Source organism: Pelecanus crispus, chromosome 5, assembly GCF_030463565.1.
Source record: "Pelecanus crispus isolate bPelCri1 chromosome 5, bPelCri1.pri, whole genome shotgun sequence".
Classification (NCBI taxonomy): Eukaryota; Metazoa; Chordata; class Aves; order Pelecaniformes; family Pelecanidae; genus Pelecanus; species Pelecanus crispus.
Genome location: NC_134647.1, coordinates 70787413 through 70804123, shown reverse-complemented (window position 1 = coordinate 70804123; position 16711 = coordinate 70787413). Strand labels below are relative to the sequence as shown.

Below are 16711 nucleotides of genomic sequence, written 5' to 3'. Positions count from 1 at the left end.
GCGGCACTTCCGGCGGGTGACCCTGGCGAGTCCTTCTGGGCGGCGGGAGCGGAGCGATGGGGCTGCGTGACAGCGTCGTTCACGCCGGGGAGCCTGAGGTGAGCCGGGCCGGGCCGGGCCGGCGGGGGCTAGGCCGAGGCGTCTAGGGCGGTGGGTAACGGCTGTGCTTTCTTTTTTTTCCCCAGGAGGAGGAGGAGGAGGAAGAGCTGGTGGTAAGACGCGGGGCGGGGAGCGGGGCGGGGGGGGCTGGGCTGCCCCTGCCCGGGGGGCTGGCAGGCCTCGGCCGCGGTGGGGGAGACCCGTGGCCTCTGCAGCGACTCGTTGCTCCCAGGCCCGGTGCCTTTCAGCACCGACGAACAAACTCGCAGGGGCTTGGGCCCCCGTCGCCGCTGTGTGCTGCGACCCAGAGCTTGGAAAAGAAGGCGGCTTCAGTCGGGGCTTTGGCGTAGATATATGGCTCCCTGTTAAAGCAAAGACCTCGGGGGGAAACGGCGTTTCGGGGTCTCCCTGTTCTCACAGCAGCCCCGTGTCTGCAGGATCCTTTAACCACGATCCGTGAGCACTGTGAGCAGACAGAGAAATGCGTGAAGGCGCGGGAGCGGCTGGAGCTGTGCGATGCGCGGGTGTCCTCCAGGTCCGAGACAGAAGAGCAGTGCACAGAGGAGCTTTTTGACTTCCTGCACGCCAGGGACCACTGCGTAAGTGCAGCACCTGTGGACGCAGCATCCCTGCAGGTGCTGAGAGCAGAGCTGCCTTTAGCTGCACTTCAGAGTGCAGGTGATTCAAGTGTGAGACGTGGTAGCTGTTCAGTCACAGTAAGCTCTGAAGAACTGTGAGCCTTGATGCTTTTTCTTGTTAAATATCTGGTTACTCCTTGTTACAACAGTTCCAGCTGGGATTCGATAAATTGTTAAACAGTCAAGTCAAACATGTTGTTTCTGGCCTGCAAATGACACTGCTTATTTCAGTGTTGTATTTGCCATTTTAAAGTTAAACCTTTTCAACCTGAGGTGAAACTTTCTAAGAAATCTCAGCTTGTTAGTTTTCTTGAATGACTTGTTGCAAAACAAGGAGAAGAGCGGAGGGCTGTGGGGCCGTGTGTATTTAGTGGCCAAGAAAAACAGGAGGTGGGTGGTAACACCCTGCTGATTTCCAGCCCTAAACTGTGAGTTACCGATTGCTTTGCCTCTTTTCAGGTTGCTCACAAACTCTTTAAGAACCTGAAGTGAAGGCGGGCGTGATTGTCCATCTGCTTCCACAGCCCGTGTCGACGGTTCCTGGATTGACAGTACTGCTTCCTGCCCCTTCATGCCCTCCATGCCAAGTATAAATGAAACTGCTTCCTGGCAGCGACTGAGTGTTGGCGTGTTGCTGCGTCTCTTCTCGTGGAAGATGCGCAGCCATGCAAGAACCATGTTGATGTTGTGTAATTTTCCATATTAAACATTCAGAGTTCCCATGGAAATAACCTCCTTTATTTCCTAGTTCTTGTGCTTCTGATTTGTACCGGGTTAAGATGGAATTAGCGGGGGTCAGAGCCCAGTTTGTGGGGGGAGACTTTTCCTCACCTGTGGGAACGTCCTTTTTGCGCAGCCACGGAGCAGTGGCTGGAGCGCAGTGCCACAGGTAAGAAGTTTGCCTGTTGGAGCCACAAAGATGTTTCCAAGCCCCCCAGGACCAATATTGTTCACACAGTATGTTCTGACTAAATTAAGCTAAAGAGAGTGACCCTTTTCTAGGAGAGCAATTTACCCCCTTTGGGGGAAAACCATCAGCTGTCGCCTGCTGCTGCCGCCAGTGGCTGGAAGAGCCTCCCAGCCGTGGTTGGCTTCGCATTCTTGCCTGGAGTGAGTGACCGCATGGCTGCAGGCAGGCACGGTGGTGGTTCCACCTGCCCAAACCCGAGCAGGGCATGAGGCGTCGCCTGGGGGAGCTAAAACCCTTCTCTGTGAGACCCCAGCTCCTTTTGCTGACCCGGGGCTGTCCTGTGGAAGGGTCAAGTTCATGCTCTGCCTGTTTTTCTTCCGAGCCAGGATGTTCAGTAGCAGGAAAAGCGATGTTTCACAGAGCAGCAAATCCTTTCTCGGGTATTCTTTGAGGCGAAAACCCCCACCTTTTGAATTTGGCTGTTCTCTAGCAGTCTGTAATCCTTTTCCTGGTGGATTTCAAATTTAATCCCGAGCGGATTGAAACGGAGTTTTGTCAGGGTAAGCGGAGCACGTCGGTATTTGGAGCATGCGGGCTTTCATACCACGGGCTGTGGAACGCAGCCGCAGGGCTGGGGCGCGGCCAGCTGCGCCTGTGTCCCCTGCCGCGAAGCCCCTTGCGTCGCCGGATCCTTTTCAACCCCTGATGCCCAAACCCAGCCTATCCCCCTCGCCCGCTCCCCCGGCCGTGCCGCGGCTCCTCAGCCCGCGCCCCCGGGGAGCCCGGGCGGGGGCGGGGCCCGAGGGAGGGGGCGGGGCCCAAGGGAGGGGCGGGGCCGCCCCGCCCCGGAAGTCGCCGGGGGCGCGCGGGCGATGGCGGCGCTGGGCAGTGCGGGGCGGGCGGCAGCGCTGCTGCTGCTGCGGCGGTGGCGGGGCGGGGAGCGGCTGCTGCCGTCGCCGGGGCTGGGACCGGGGCCGCGCCGGCACCGGCACCGGCACCGGCACAAGGAGAAGTGGGTGAGCGGGGCCGGAGCGGGTCCCCGCGCTGCGGCCGCCCCTCCCTGCCGCGGGGGCTGCCCTGCCCTCCCGCACCCCCTTTCCCCCCCTGTGCAGCGTTGCATCCCCTCTTTTCTCCCCCCGCTAACCCTTCTGCACCCCGTTGCACCCCTTTTCTCCCCCCGCACCCCCTCTTACCCTCTTTCGATCGTTCCCCCGCTTCCCCCTCCCTTCTGTCTCCTCTTTCCCTATTACACTCGGGTTCTGCCTCTGCCGCACCCCTTCCTGTCTCCCCTCTCCCCCGTCCCACCTTCCTTGTGCCTCTTCTGTCATCGTTGCACCCTTTGTACCCCCTCTACCTCCCCATTTTACCCCAGTTACATTGCTGTTGCACCCCTCTAATTCTCTCGTTTCACCCCCTTGCCCCTCTCACTGCACCCTATAGCACCCCCTCGCCCATTGCACCCCCATTACACCCTGGTTACACTGCTCCATACACAGCCGCAACGCTCCCCGTGTGCCCGCCTCGTGCCCCTGGCCCCATTTAGCCCTTCCCGGTCCTGAACCCTCCCCAGGAGACCACCAGCCCACAGGTGTTGGGGACACAGTCGCTTTCTGGGGCTGCAGCGAGGCCCCAAGGACTTTTGGCAGTCCAGAACCCGGTGCTGGATTCTCCCAGAAAAAAGTTGAGGCTGGCGGGGGGCACTGGGATGTCAAGATGTTTTGTCTTTTAACATCCCTGATATTTTTTTCCCTCCAGGCTGCCACAGCACCCCGCATCCCAGCCACGCGGCTGGCCCTGCACCACTTCGACACGAGCTACAGCCTGCAGCTGAAGGACCTGTGGCCTTCTGTCCGCGCCGGCCTGCTCTGTGAGCAGAAGTACGGTGCCCTCCTCAACAACTTCTCTCCTGTCAGCCACGTCACCCAAGAGCTGGAGCTGCTGAACGCCACCGATTTTGTTTCCGAAGCCCCCAAAAAGGTGCAGCAATTGCAGTGTGGTGCAGCTGCGGGGGAAGCGGGGAGAGGGGAAGGCAGGTCCCAGGAGGGCTCTGGCGAGGGCAGGACAGTGATGCAGGCAGAGACGATGACACAGGCAGAGATGTCGCCAGTGCTTCGTGCCTCCATCAGCCCCAACATCAAGTGTTACACCTTCCCCAGGGGCGACATCACACGCTTTCGCCCTGCACGGTGAGACATCCCTGGCTGTCATTGCCAGTCTCAGGGGCTGCACGTGCGTGAGCACCTGCTGCTTCTGTATGTCCCCATCCTCACTTCCAACTGCTGTTTTCTTTTCTCCTCGCATGTTTGCTTTTTTTATGCAAACTGGTGATTTGCAGGCCAGACACTCTGGGGCTCCTCGACTATTATCTCATGGATGCAGCATCTCTCCTGCCTGTCCTGGCGCTCAACGTGCAGCCGGATGACTTTGTCCTCGACCTCTGTGCAGCTCCGGGTGGCAAGACTCTGGCTCTGCTGCAGACTGGGGTTTGTGGTAAGTGGAGGTGGGTGTTCCTTGTCCCCGTGCGTAAAACAGGGCTGGAAGGGTGCACTGTCCCTATTAGTGTCTGACCGTTAATCATTTCTGGTTATAAGAGTTGGGAATCAGTTGTGTTTTTGCAAGAGTGATGTTCCCACTGTGCCTGTTCTGTCCTCTCAGGGCATCTGGCAGCCAATGACATCTCGATTTCCCGGACGAAGAGGCTGTACCAGATTCTCCATAGCTACGTTCCCAAAGAAATCAGGGAAACTGTGAGTGTCACGTCCTGTGATGGAAGGGACTGGGGGCAGGTGGAAGGTGGCACTTTCCATAAGGTAAGTGATTGGGAACCATTGGAGATAAACCCATCTAGTTTGCTTTCCTCCTGTTTCAGAGGAAGACAGCAGCTTATCCTACAGTATAATTGTATAGTTTTCCATAATCTTAAGTGCAGAGAAAGAGAGAAGACTGAGCCACATATGGAGTAGCATTTCCTCCTGCTATACCCTTCCTGCAGGATGTGGAACATATGGGCATCCAGAGTTGTACCTTTATTTACCTATGTAATACCCCTTAAAAATCTAAAAATCCATCATCTGGAAGGGGTTAAATGTGAAGATTAGATAATTCTTATTTCTCAGCCACGTCCAGCCACAGGAACTGGATTTGTTACTCCTGGAGGCGTTGCTGCAGGAGCTCTGGCCGTGCGTGGTTGCAGCCATAGGTGCTGCAGTAACGCCTACCAGGAAGACGTACAGAGTAGAAACGTTAAATGAGGACACATGTGAGAGCGTGGTGTTATCTGCTGGTTTTGTGTCTGTTTGCATGTTTCTGAAATGCAAAAGCAGCCAGACCAGTTAACCGCCAGCGTGGGTGCACACCTATGCTCGGGAAGTGTCACCTGCGCAAGGTACTGAGAGCCGCTGGGTGTGTGGCAAGGGTGGAGGAGTTGGGCAAGGGGCAGGTTGCACTAGGAGACTCGCTGAGCTTGACCTGCGGCCAGGACTGATGCAGGACCTCTGCTGCTGCAGGTCCTGGTGGATGTGCCCTGCACGACCGACAGACACTCTGTCATGGAGGAGGACAACAACATCTTCCACAGGAGACGAACCAAGGAGCGTCAGATGTTGCCTATGCTGCAGCTGCAGCTGCTGATGTGAGTGAGCTCAGTGCTGTGTTTTGCTATTTGTGTTACAGTAGCAGCTCTCCATGGCCAGCACCGAACCCTCTTCTTACTTTATGTGTCCCTAACTGGGAAATGTGGAAACCATATGTAGTTTTCTGAAATGGCAATAGTTGAGCACATCAATTCATAAGTGTAAGAAGGTACAAATGTTCTTGGTCAGATCAAATGTCCTTCCTGTCCCCAGCAGGTAGCCATAGGAGGTAGGTCGGAGGGTTTAGAATGGATTAGGAATGGGTTGGGTATAGTGTTGTCCTTTTGTGTGATGATCTCCCAGATCCCAACAGTCAGCCCTGGAGGATTCCTGAGTGTCCACATCTCCCAGTACATGGGAGGACACAGAGGTGCTTTGTCACCCCATTTCACTGGGAAAGCTGGATGGGCTGACTGCGAGCTGGGGCAATAAGGAAACAGATTAGAGAGTCTCATGGCAGCTCTTGAACTGCGAGAGCCTCTTCCCCTGTATGGTCTCTTATCCCATGCCCTTGGAGGCGAGTGTAGGATTACACCTTCCAGCTTCTATCCAGCAGCGTCTCTCCTATGTTAAGTACTTTATCAATCTAAGCATCTATTTGACTCATGTTGCCCTGGTCTAAAATTGTCCTCAAGCTGCTGTGACACAGTAAGACTGCTGAGCCTGTGGAGTTCAAGGAGATTTGTCTTTCACCTCCTACAAGTTACGTGCTGGCTTCCCAGTTTTGGTGGGCGGGAATGCTGGTGTCCCACACAGTCATCTTCTTCCTGTGATGGTGTGTGCATTCATCTTGCCTGCAGGGCTGGGATCCTTGCTACCAAGCCGGGAGGAGAGGTGGTGTATTCTACGTGCTCCCTCTCCCCACTGCAGAATGAGTATGTGATCGAGAGAGCGGTAGAAATTGCAGAAACCCAGTTTAACATCAATATCCACGTTGAGGACTTGAGCCACTTCCGGACGCTCTTCCAGGACACGTTTTCCTTCTTTTCGGATTGCCGGTTGGGGGAGCTTGTTCTGCCTCACCTCACAGCCAACTTTGGACCTATGTATTTCTGCAAATTACGTCGGATGTAGAAGGGGTGAGAGACTTTGTCTGCTGGCTATCAGGAAATACCCCAAATTTCCAGGGAAAGCAAAACTGCTTTTTATTTATTTTTCGTTTGAAAATGTCCCAAAGAAGGTCTGCTTTTTTACTGTAGACATAGAGAATAAACGAGAAAGACCTGCTGTGGTGTCTCTGAATATTTATCTGTTTGAGACTGAGATGTCGTGCAGCGCTGTCCCTTTCGCCTCGCCTCTGGCCCTGCAGGCATGGGACAGTGGAGGCTATGCCGCTCTCTTCTTACTGCTGAGGGTCTCCACCTCCTTCATCAACCGGAGGCACAGCTCCTCCTGCCATGGCAAGGCCACGCACTGCACAGCCACAGGCAGCCCCACAGCTCCTGCCACAGCCTGCAGCAGGGGCACAAGCGGTGAGGGGTTACCTGGGGGGCTCAGACCTCCAGCAGCTTTTGGAAACTTAGTTTAGGCACGTGGTTCGTCCCGGAGAGTGGGGAGGTTGGGGGCCGAGCCCTGCCATTCAGCAAGTGTTAGCATGCTGGGGCAGAGGGAAGGGTCTTGCTGTTCTCATGATAGAAATGGTTGCCAAATCTTGGACAGCATGTTTAAGACACCCACCCCCACCCGCCAGCCAGCTCTGCTTTGAGCTGTCTTGCAGCCAGATCCCTTTTCCTTCAGCATCTTCATTCCTGATCCATGCTCCGCTGACAGCCTGGGCCTGGTGAAGGTGTCACGGAGCAGGAGGAAAGTGCAGCGCAGTGCTGTGGGCTGTGGCTGTTACAAGAACATACTCAAGCCTTGCTGCATGGCTCCTTTCTGGTTTCAGCCTATAATCTAGCCTGGGGGTGCTTCCCCAGTTAGTGACTTACATTTTTTGGGGCTTGGGAGAAAAGGGATTTGCAAGGGGTATGTAAAGAAGAGGTGGGGTTTTTTTTGCACTGTGCCCATATTGATGGAGACATTTAGGAGCCCCTGATTTCAGTGAAACTTGAACACCCATCAGCAGTCTCTGCTCCACCATTTTCCATGTTGCATACCTGTTTCAGTGTCCAGTCCCAGGGGTCATTACAGCATCCTTGGTAAAGCTTTAGCTCTTCCTCATCAGCTTCTGTCACTGTGCTGACGGGTACAACCCCAGCGGGGAAGTTCAAGACGTTGTACAGCATTGTGGAGGAGATGGCAGCTGAGAGAAGCAGAAGACAGAATGCAGGTAGTCACAGCCTCCTGTCTTCCTTCAAACTTACACATTACATGTTCACTGAAAACCCTGAGAACCAGCTGCTGCTGGGAGAAGAGATTGCACAGGGCTGGTCATCTGCAGGTCCAAGTTCTACTGCAAGAAACAACTGCCATCAGATCACTTCATGCATGTGTCTGTCTCCATCTGCTCAGATAACTTTATGGTAGTTATTTTTCCTTCCTAATGCCCATAAAAGGTGGGCAGTGAAGCTGCGTGGTAGTGGACATTTCTGTCCAGTCTCAACCACTGTGGTCCTCTGTCCACCCAGGAAGGTCCCAGACCCACTTACTGAGGAGTTTTCCAGGGTATCCCGTGGTGAAGGCAGGCCCCAGGACAGGGCACAGCACAACGTCCAGCCGGAGTTCCCTCCACTGGCTGATGAACTCGGTGCGGTACACCTTGGGGAGGAGAGGGGAGATGACATGGAGGCCATGTCCACACCTGGAGCATCTCGGCTTCGCCAGGGTATGCACCAGGCTCTGGCATAGCCACGGAGGCAGCACCAGGCAGCTGTGCTTGAGGGAAGAGGCAGGGGACCGTGTAAGTGTCTGCCTCCACAGCACGTGCCAGGAATGGGAAAGGTCCCTCTTTAGCCGTCCCCACTCCTAGGGCAGCCTTCGTGGTGCTGGGACCGTCAATCAGGGGCATTTGGACATGAGCACTGTGGGCAGGTGATAAAGTCCTGGCTGGGTTGACCCAAAAGCCCATCTACCCCGTTCTTATCTCTCTTTTGTGCCTTTGCCTCCGTCTTGTCTCCTCCCCAGCACCCTCCTGCACAACCCCTTTCCTAACTGATGATGCTCTGACCTGGCACTTGCTATAAAGCCTCAACTTGTAACATGATGGCAGAGACAAAAGTCCTCAAAACATACCTCTATTTGATGGTGATGATTCCACATCTCCTTCACTGACCTGCAAGTGGAAATCATAGCAATATTTTTAAGCTTTAAGAGGAGGAGGAATTGCTTAAATAATCCTCCAGGTTGATAAGCCTCGGTGATTTTAGCAATTACTTAAAACAATACATCTTTCACAATTTGCCTAAAGTTTCCTTTGGCATTTGGCCAAGCAATTAAGCAACAATGTCTGGAAGTGGTAGAGAGAAGGTTTCTCTTGTGAGCCTGAATTTAGTGCTCATCTCTGCCACAGGCTTCCTGTATGACCTTATCCATCCAAGTCCCTCAATCCTTTCAGGACTAGGAGCAGTGCAACACTGGGGAGATGTGTTCCTAAAGGCTGAAGCCATGTCCAGGATTGAGGGACAGCCCCTGCAGAGAGCAGGTCAGAGCCTGTCGTGAAGCCAGTCCCCCACACAATGGACACTTAGAGGGGAAGGTACTGTTCATTTTCATGGACATCCCTGGGGATGATGCCATCTTACCTCATTCCACTCAAGGCACTCAGATAGTCAGCCATCCGGGGAAACTGGAAAGGCAAGAGCTTGCTGTTAGGAACATGACATGCGGGTGCAGAATCTTGTGCCATCCCAGGAAACCCTTGGTCCCATCCTGCCTCTGTCCCTGGGGATGCTGCACTGAGGGTGAATGATGATGACTAAAAATGCACCTCATGGTTCTGATTTTACTTTGCTTCCAACTTCTGGTTGTTCATTCCCAGTTTGTTTCTTACAGCCTAATATTTCCTGCTCACAGAGGAATGCACTGACTTGAACCAAGTTGCCTTTCATTATTTTTGATAAATCAAACATTTTTTAGCTTGGTATCTCACAGAAACAAGACCTCTACAAGCACTTTGATTGCCTCCCACTCACTGCTACCTTTTTGATCCTGTCAGCTGGGAACAGCCCAACTGGACAGATAGGCAGAGAAAATGGAGGATAGAGGAGAGAAGCCCTACAAATGATGCTCACCTGGTGAAAGCGCTACAGTGAAGACCAGCTCTTATTAATCACTAGGAGTCCCCATGAAGATGTGATCTTTGGGAGGCCTCCAACACAGGAACAGAGTTTCAAACACAAGTCCCCCTGGTGCAGTAATCCTAATGCATGAATATGTAAGAAACTGGGCACCAGTAGGTCTAGCATTTGAAGAACCTCTTGCTGTGGGCTCTGCATTCATCTTTTACAGCTATTGCCTGGTCCTTCTCTCATTTCCCTTTGCACTGGATAAATCCCAGCGGGGTCTAAAAAAGACCTTCCAAAGTGATAGCATGTGCCTTGGCCTGAAATCCCAGTGCTTCTACTTAAAGGTGTCTCTCAGTACCATCCCACTTTCAGGCATCTCAAGGCCTTGCTGACACCACTCTGCTTTGAGCCTAAGGCCAGGGACTCACCAGAGGTTTAAGAATCAGAGCCAGCAGCTTCTTCCCCAGCCTCGGGATCTTGCAGCAATTAACCTGTGATTTCAAGCTTGGATCTACAATATCTTCTGTGCTGGGAGATGACAAGAGAAGGGGATCATGCCAGAGAAGCTGTTTGCCCTTTCTCAGAAACCTGAGTATCTCCTGTTTGGAGTGGGAGAGATGGGCTTATTTTGCCTGTGCGTTGTGCTCATGGGCATGGGGATGGAGGTGTTTTACAGCACTGCTGGTCCAGGGCTCCTACTTACAACAGGTCCAACCAAGCATGGCCTCCATCAGCAAAAAAAGTCTTCAAAAACAGTTCAGTCATGACATAGTGGATCCGAGGTGGAGAAAAGGGCACCAGCTGTACCAAAACACAACAAGACTATGTGGCAGCCTAGGGATGTGAATAATTTCCAAGGCCTGACTGTGGATATACTTCAAAGGCAAGGCAACACCTCCCTGGGCTCCACACGCCAACGGAAGACCTGGTTCAACCCTCTACCGGCACAGGCATCTCCCTGTGGGATTATTCCTCCCTACAGCCATTTGGCTCAACTCTGAGATCGCTTCAGAGCTCTTTCCTCCTCCATCCTGCTCCAGGCAGTCACTGAGCCAGAAACTGCACCAGTTTCCCACCTGTCCCAACAGAATTGAAACCTGCTCAGACATGGAATCACTTTGCTATGAAAAGCACCACTAGCATGTTTCCACAGGGAGAGAAAAGTGTTTCCCATCCTATGTCCCATGGTCCTTTTCCCTCGGTGGTCCAGGAAGGACAGAAGTCTCCATGGACATTGGGGAGGAAGGGAAAAACACCTCTTGGAGCCCTGCTGGGGAACAACAGACCCAGAAAATGCCAGGACAACCTTCCAGAGTCAAATGCAGCACTTTATGGATGCTGCTGTCTGGTGTGGAACACAGCCACGAGATCAGAGATGGATTTGTTACACCCGTGGCCCCTTGAAGGTACAAGCTTGCTAATTGCTAGTGCTGTTTCCCCATGAGATGCACTGCTACCCCAGGTAGGCATGTGTCTGCGTTGTGTTACGTGGCTGTAGTAACTTAGTTCCATACTTCTGGTAGGTCATTTAATCCACAACTGGGCTTGGGGGCTATGTCTAGTCTCTGAAGGGTGGCTTCAGCAGTGAGGAGCAAAGCTGGGGACACCTTGGGGAGAAGAACGTGGGGTGGTTGTGCTCACCTGGTGCCCAGCTGCCTGCAGAGCCCCCCTGGTTTCCTGCACTGCCCGCCGCATGCAAGGGGGCAGTGGGAAGTAGCCATCTGTGTCGTAGTACCCGACCCTCAGGGGAGCAGAGCTGGAGTACACCTGGAGCAAAGAACCACCAGTTAAGCATTTCCAACCCTGCCGGGGGTAGGACTGCCCCCATGGTGAAGCCCACTGAAGAAGGGGATAAAAGCTTCTGATGTTAAAGAGTAACTAATTTTCTGGTTTGCTGGTTACAGTTTCCATAGGTTACCCTTTCCAAATGTCCACCCCCACCTTTTTCTCCAGCCTTCCCTTCATCCCTCCCTTCAGACAGAGCACAGCCACTCAAGACCAGTAGATTCAACCATTGCTACAAAGGATGAAGGTGGAAAAACCTTCTGAAATTCATCTGCTGCAGAGGGAAAGGAAATGTCCTCAGTCAAGAGATTTGCTGAAGGAGTTTCCAATCCTGTCTCATCTTCTCCTAAAAATCTCCAGATTTTTGTTCCTGGTGTTGCCTTCCTCCCCACTGTTTTCTGGTGTCTCTCAATCTGATAAAACACACACCAACTGAGAAGACTGAAAGGACAACTACTTAGTAACCTGTTTTTTTCTAACAATTATGAATTGTGCTCTCAAACAGAGCTAACAAGTTAGTGGAAACCAGCACTGTAAAGATAACTGGACCCTTAAAGAATGCATACATTGAGTGTGGAGCAACCTCAAAAGAACTGGGGCTTGCTGACTTAAGGACTCACTTCCTTATTGAAGGGGATGGGGGGCACAGTGGGGTCCAGCTGGAACATCTCCTCGCAGAGCAGCGCCTTCATGCACAGGGCCAGGCTATCCACGTCCCTCGCCATTGGCCCCAACGCACAAGGAACTGGAGTGGGACGAGAGCAAATGTCCACATTAAGCAAACGGGTCTGCCAAACACTGGTCCACCCTCTGCACAGCCACATTGTCTGCAAGGGATGATCAGGCAAGGAGGTGGGATGTTTCAGATGGACTCCAGACAGATCTTGGTTGTCTCAGGCTTTCCACAGGCCTAGAGAAGGACAGAGGACTTTTCACAGCATATAGAGAAAATCAATTAAAAATTTGTGTACCTGCCAGGATCCCACTGACTGGGTCATTCACTCCAGACAGGCTGTGGGAAAAGGAAAAGAAGTATATTGTCATTTCAGTAATGGTGAGATATTCCCAATACGTTTGAATAGCATAGTGGGGTCTTCAGTTCAGGACCTGAACCAGAAGGAAATTATTATTTGATTTGAGTCATGTGAAAGAGAAAATTTTGATCGAAATGAAAAAAAAACCCTAAACCCCAACAAATCTTAGTTTTGGTTTAACCAAAAATGTTCCATTTTGGCATTATTTAACCATTTTAGCCCCCTATTCCTTTTAACTTCAGGCCATATTTACAGTGAAAACATGGCCATTTCCCCACAAAACCTAACAACACTGCCTCCTGGGAGAGGTTTTGAGCAAAGCAAGCCAGCCTTTAAGAAACTGTCCTCTCTTTTCCCCCCAGTACTCACTGAGTACCTTGCCCCTTCTGCTGAGTTCGACAATTAGCAGGCTCCTTGCAGGGTGGGAAGGGCAGACCCCAGAACCTACCTGAGTCTTTCAGCCGTGGGTTTGAGCCCGCACAGCCCGCAGAAGCTGGACGGCAGGCGGATGCTGCCACCGATGTCTGAGCCAATGCCCAGGATGGAGCCTCCCGCTGCAATCAGAGCTCCCTCCCCTCCCGAGGAGCCCCCGGGGCTCTTCTGGTGATTGAAGGGGTTCAAGGTCTGGCCGAAGATGGGATTGCTGCAGTCAAAGCTGGGGAGAAGAAAACCAGCAAGCAGGCTATCAGGAGCAGCCTAATGCCTTGAGTTTGTTGGCTCTCCTTTGCAGTGAGCTTATGGGGCATAGCCAACCCCATCCTTCCACCCCGTAAATCCCTCAGGACATGGCTCATTCCCATAAACCTCCTCTCTCCCTCCCATGCACAAGTGCACTTGATTTCTCTTATGTCATGGTAGGTTTTTTTCCCTCTTAATCTTATCCAAAAGCTATTTTCAGTTGAACTGAGATTGTTGGCAGCTGATGGAAGAGGGACTTATCCAGGCAACACCTCAGGAGACAGGAAGGAGCCTCTCCTGGGACCTACAGGCTGGGTTTTAGCTTCAGGAGCACAACGAGAGGAAAGATTTCTAATGAGGTATGTTACTTGAAGAGGGATTGTGGCACGTTGGTCATTGCAAATGGGATGGCCCCCTGTCTCTTCAAAACTTTGACTAGGACGCTGTCCTCCTGCACTGGAGTGCCTAGGCATTGCACAAGCCCACAGGTCGACAGATGCCCCTGCAGAGAGGAGAAGTGACAATATACACGGTCAGTGCAGTTGCCCTGCAGTTTTGGAAGGATGATCTGGTGTCCCCTTTGGGGGGAAGGTTGGAACTAACCCAAGACCTTGCAAGCCCTTGCAGGAAGGCCCAAGGACTCCCTCTCCTTCCATCCTTGTCAGAGGGCTGCCAAGCACTTAAGGCTTCTCCTGAAGTTGTCCTTGCTCTTTTCTATGCTAGTTCTCTACCCTGACCCAGATGCAACTCCATAGGTGCACTAGCTCAGGATCAAACCCAGTGTCCTGCCATCCAAGTGAAGCCACCAGTGGGTGTTCAGGGAGGGAATATACATGCCAGGCAAACACAGCATGATCCCTTTTCAGTTAGCCTTGGTGTTTGTGGCTTGCTTTTAGCTTAGAGCCCTCTTAACTGTGTTGGTAGGTCAGCATGGAGGAGACTGCCTAACAAATTCAGCTCAGGAGTGTGTGGTCAGTCCTCATCAGGGCTTGCCTGTGAGGGGGTCCCTGGTGCGTCTCATGCACAGGCTCTTTGCTAAGGGGCTCAGTGGCCAGGCTACAGCACAACAGGGATTCAAGGTTAATGGTTCCTGCTACTAATGACTTTCTAGAAGCTGTGCCATGTTCTTATCCTTGATACTGCAAACCTCTGAGTAGAAGTCTGAGTTATGGCCCGAATGACCATGTAGCCCAGCCTGTGCTGTCTCAGGTATCAGAGAAGAAATCATGTGTGTGTATAAATATTCACCCTTTGGTTTTTTTCTGATGAAAGCTTCTAACTGCCAAGGTCACAGCTGCAATGAGATGTGGGGCCACAGCCTCAGACCCAGTCAGGCTTCCCCTGGTGTAAGCAGGGAGAGAATGGGCCCCTTCCCCATTCTTTGTGTCCCACCACTTCACCACCCAGCCCAGCTCACAATGGGACACTTCACAGGCACAAAGGGAAGCACCTTGTGGCCGATGTGATCCTTGATGCTGACGGGGATGCCATAGAGCATCCCTTTCTCCCTCTGCTGTTGTATTTCCTGGAGCTGGTCCTCACATTCTGGGATAAAATGTCGCAAGCAGTTTGTCTGCTGGGTCACTTCCAGGGCCTTTGCCAGACACGTGGAGGAATAGGTGTTAGTTAAGAACAGCGTCGTTACACAGCTGCATTCAGTAACTATCCAGATCTTCAAACCAAGGGCTAGTGGCTTGGCATGAATGGTAACCCCCTCCCCAGAGTATCCCAGCTCAAGCCATCTCAAAGGACTGTCCAGTGATGGGTCTGACCCAGAAGACAGAAAGATCCCTGCCTTTTCATATCTTTCTCCTGATACCTGCTATATTAAAGACTTGTCATAATCACCAGCTCAAGTCTTCTCAGCCACCCGTCCACACACAATGGCATGGAGAAGATAAGTGGTTTGCCTATCACACTGCAGACAGGCACTCACCTTCTCTAAGTAGGTGTAGAGGACAGTCTTGGGGCACAGAGACCCTTCCTGCAGTCTCCCAGTGAGTTCCAGCAGGGGCAGGGACAGGATGGCATCTGTCTGGACACTGGGGACCTGCAAGGGGAAGATGAAAGGGATGCTAGGATAGCAGCTCCAGTTACCCTTCGGCTCAGAGGGGATAAGTCTCTTAAGTTTTGCCAACATTATCAATAGAGCTTGCTGGAAAGGCAGACCCTGCATGTGGGGGTTCAGGCCTTGAGCTGCTGAGTGTTTCATCCTGAGTTTGGTTGTCATGAACAGGATGCAAACATGGGAGCCCAGCTGTCTCTGAAGCTGTAGAAGAGATTCACATATTCACTGCAGCAGAGGATGAGACGATGCCTCACATCAGAGCCTTCCTGCTGGCACTGTGGGGCTTACCCACTGACCAAGAGGTAATCTCAGCTGAGCAAACACCAGCCTGGGCAGAAGGTACCAAAGTCCTTGCACACCAGTCTCAGGCTGGCCCTTCACCCCTCAGAATGGGTACAGGCAGTGTGGGTCAGCCTGGTCTGAGGACAGACATCTAATGCCTAAAGCCCAGCAAACTGCAAAGTCAGTAGGGACTCACAGGTGGGTAAGGTCTACTCAGTTGAAGATGACTGGCAGTTCTCAGTGCCACCAGCTTTTTTTAAGGTTTTATATCATATTTATAAAGGGTTTTAAAGATGTGTATCACTTGTAGCTGGTATGCTTTACCTCCAGGTACATTACCTGTGTAATTATGGGCTGGTTTAACCAGTTTAACTCAAGCGAATAGAGCAGGAAGGAAAAGTGATTAAAAATCAGTGTTGCAGTAGGAATTCAGGGCCACATCCACACTAGTTGGGTGCCTGCCTCATTCATCCCCATGTCATGTCCTGCTTGCTCCCAGGGGACACTGAATGCCCTGTGCTTCATTAGTGTTAAGCTAGGCCAAGCAGCCTGCTGGGCCAGGAGGTATCACTTGCTGGGAACCCTAGTGAAAGCTCTTTTGAAGACTCTCCAAGAGCTATCCAGAAGCCAGGTTTTAGAGACAAAGATATAGGGGTGTGGACAGATGTGTAAACTTAGAGTTAGGAAGAGGAAGAAGCTTTCTTGCTTCTACCCATAGAGGCAAGAGACATTTCTAGATCTCAAAAGAACTGGGTTTTGGATCAATGAAGGTCCAGTGCTTCATCACCTGTGTTGTCCAAAACCTCTTCCCAGTGAGTAATTCACATCTCCCTGGCTGTAAACTCCCACCACATCTCATCCAGCTTGAGGAGAGCAGTGATCTCCCTTCCTCCTAAGGCAACCTCTCCTCTTGTGGAGGGCTGCTGGCACATCTCCCCTGGACTCCTCGTTATAAAAGCTACGGAGGCATGAGCTGGAAGGAGGAGCTGAAGAACAACATTAGTAGACGCCTCGGCAGGACTCAGACCTCCCCAGAAGGATGGGTTACCTGCTCCCTGAAATGCTGGACAGCCTTTGCCATTTTCTTCATGCCCTCATCCCGTGTCCTCCGAGCCTCTTCCATTTTCTTCTGGATCTGCCTTTTGCCCAGCCATCTCCAGACCACCACAGCTGCCACTGAGCCACAGAGCAGGGCGAGGGCAGCAGAAGTATCCCCCTCCTTCTCTGGCAGGAGCTGTCTCAGCTGTTGCCGGATCATAACATAACTCATGGTGTCCAGGCATGGACTGAGAAAGAAAAGCAAGGCAGGAGCAGGAGACCTTCCCTACTTCCCCAAACCTGTCCCTCCTCCCAGCGCCACTGCCTCGGGTCAGCAAATAATTTGTAAGTCCAAAGCTGATCTCTGCAAAGCTGCCCTCAGTG

At 52.4% G+C, this 16711-nt stretch overlaps 3 protein-coding genes across 4 annotated transcripts; 2 read left to right on the top strand and 1 right to left on the bottom strand.

Moving 5' to 3' along the window:
• Positions 1 to 26: 26 nt before the first annotated feature.
• UQCRH (ubiquinol-cytochrome c reductase hinge protein) lies at positions 27 to 1477 on the top strand. Of its 2 annotated transcripts, none has more exons than XM_075711108.1 (4): positions 27 to 98; positions 189 to 212; positions 537 to 698; positions 1197 to 1477. In XM_075711108.1, exons 1-4 carry the CDS (start codon positions 57 to 59, stop codon positions 1227 to 1229), a joined length of 261 nt encoding a protein of 86 aa, XP_075567223.1. In that variant the 5' UTR covers positions 27 to 56; the 3' UTR covers positions 1230 to 1477. The 2 variants fall into 2 exon arrangements, with proteins under 2 accessions (XP_075567223.1, XP_075567222.1); XM_075711107.1 differs by having other exon boundaries at positions 186 to 212.
• A 1042-nt stretch (positions 1478 to 2519) lies between these two features.
• Positions 2520 to 6490, top strand: NSUN4 (NOP2/Sun RNA methyltransferase 4). Its single transcript, XM_075711021.1, has 6 exons — positions 2520 to 2663; positions 3403 to 3833; positions 3983 to 4137; positions 4303 to 4457; positions 5154 to 5278; positions 6080 to 6490. Exons 1-6 carry the CDS (start codon positions 2520 to 2522, stop codon positions 6351 to 6353), a joined length of 1284 nt encoding a protein of 427 aa, XP_075567136.1. The 3' UTR covers positions 6354 to 6490.
• Positions 6491 to 6605: 115 nt separating this feature from the next.
• On the bottom strand, positions 6606 to 16547 carry LOC104029373 (vitamin D3 hydroxylase-associated protein). The gene is made up of 15 exons (XM_009480704.1): positions 16338 to 16547; positions 14876 to 14989; positions 14390 to 14533; positions 13308 to 13441; positions 12710 to 12916; positions 12199 to 12239; positions 11848 to 11972; positions 11084 to 11209; positions 10146 to 10243; positions 9871 to 9970; positions 8960 to 9003; positions 8451 to 8490; positions 7868 to 7976; positions 7376 to 7521; positions 6606 to 6731 (listed from the first exon to the last, which is right to left on the bottom strand). The coding sequence occupies exons 1-15, from the start codon at positions 16545 to 16547 to the stop codon at positions 6606 to 6608; spliced, it is 1764 nt and encodes a 587-aa protein (XP_009478979.1).
• Positions 16548 to 16711: the final 164 nt, after the last annotated feature.

Bases quoted from the DNA above. Each gene is read 5' to 3' on its own strand.
- LOC104029373 (XM_009480704.1), bottom strand. From the start codon at position 16,547: ATGATCCGGCAACAGCTGAGACAGCTCCTGCCAGAGAAGGAGGGGGAT. The intron at 12,917-13,307 runs GTAACATACCTC...TCTTCTCCCCAG, and splicing joins GTGCCACAATCCCTCTTCAA to CTTTGACTGCAGCAATCCCA. The intron at 11,210-11,847 runs GTGAGTCCTTAA...TCTTTGCTCCAG, and splicing joins CCATCCCCTTCAATAAGGAA to GTGTACTCCAGCTCTGCTCC.
- UQCRH (XM_075711107.1), top strand. From the start codon at position 57: ATGGGGCTGCGTGACAGCGTCGTTCACGCCGGGGAGCCTGAG. The intron at 99-185 runs GTGAGCCGGGCC...TTTTTTCCCCAG, and splicing joins TTCACGCCGGGGAGCCTGAG to GAGGAGGAGGAGGAGGAAGA. The intron at 213-536 runs GTAAGACGCGGG...CCGTGTCTGCAG, and splicing joins AGGAGGAGGAAGAGCTGGTG to GATCCTTTAACCACGATCCG.
- NSUN4 (XM_075711021.1), top strand. From the start codon at position 2,520: ATGGCGGCGCTGGGCAGTGCGGGGCGGGCGGCAGCGCTGCTGCTGCTG. The intron at 4,138-4,302 runs GTAAGTGGAGGT...CTGTCCTCTCAG, and splicing joins GCTGCAGACTGGGGTTTGTG to GGCATCTGGCAGCCAATGAC. The intron at 5,279-6,079 runs GTGAGTGAGCTC...TCTTGCCTGCAG, and splicing joins CTGCAGCTGCAGCTGCTGAT to GGCTGGGATCCTTGCTACCA.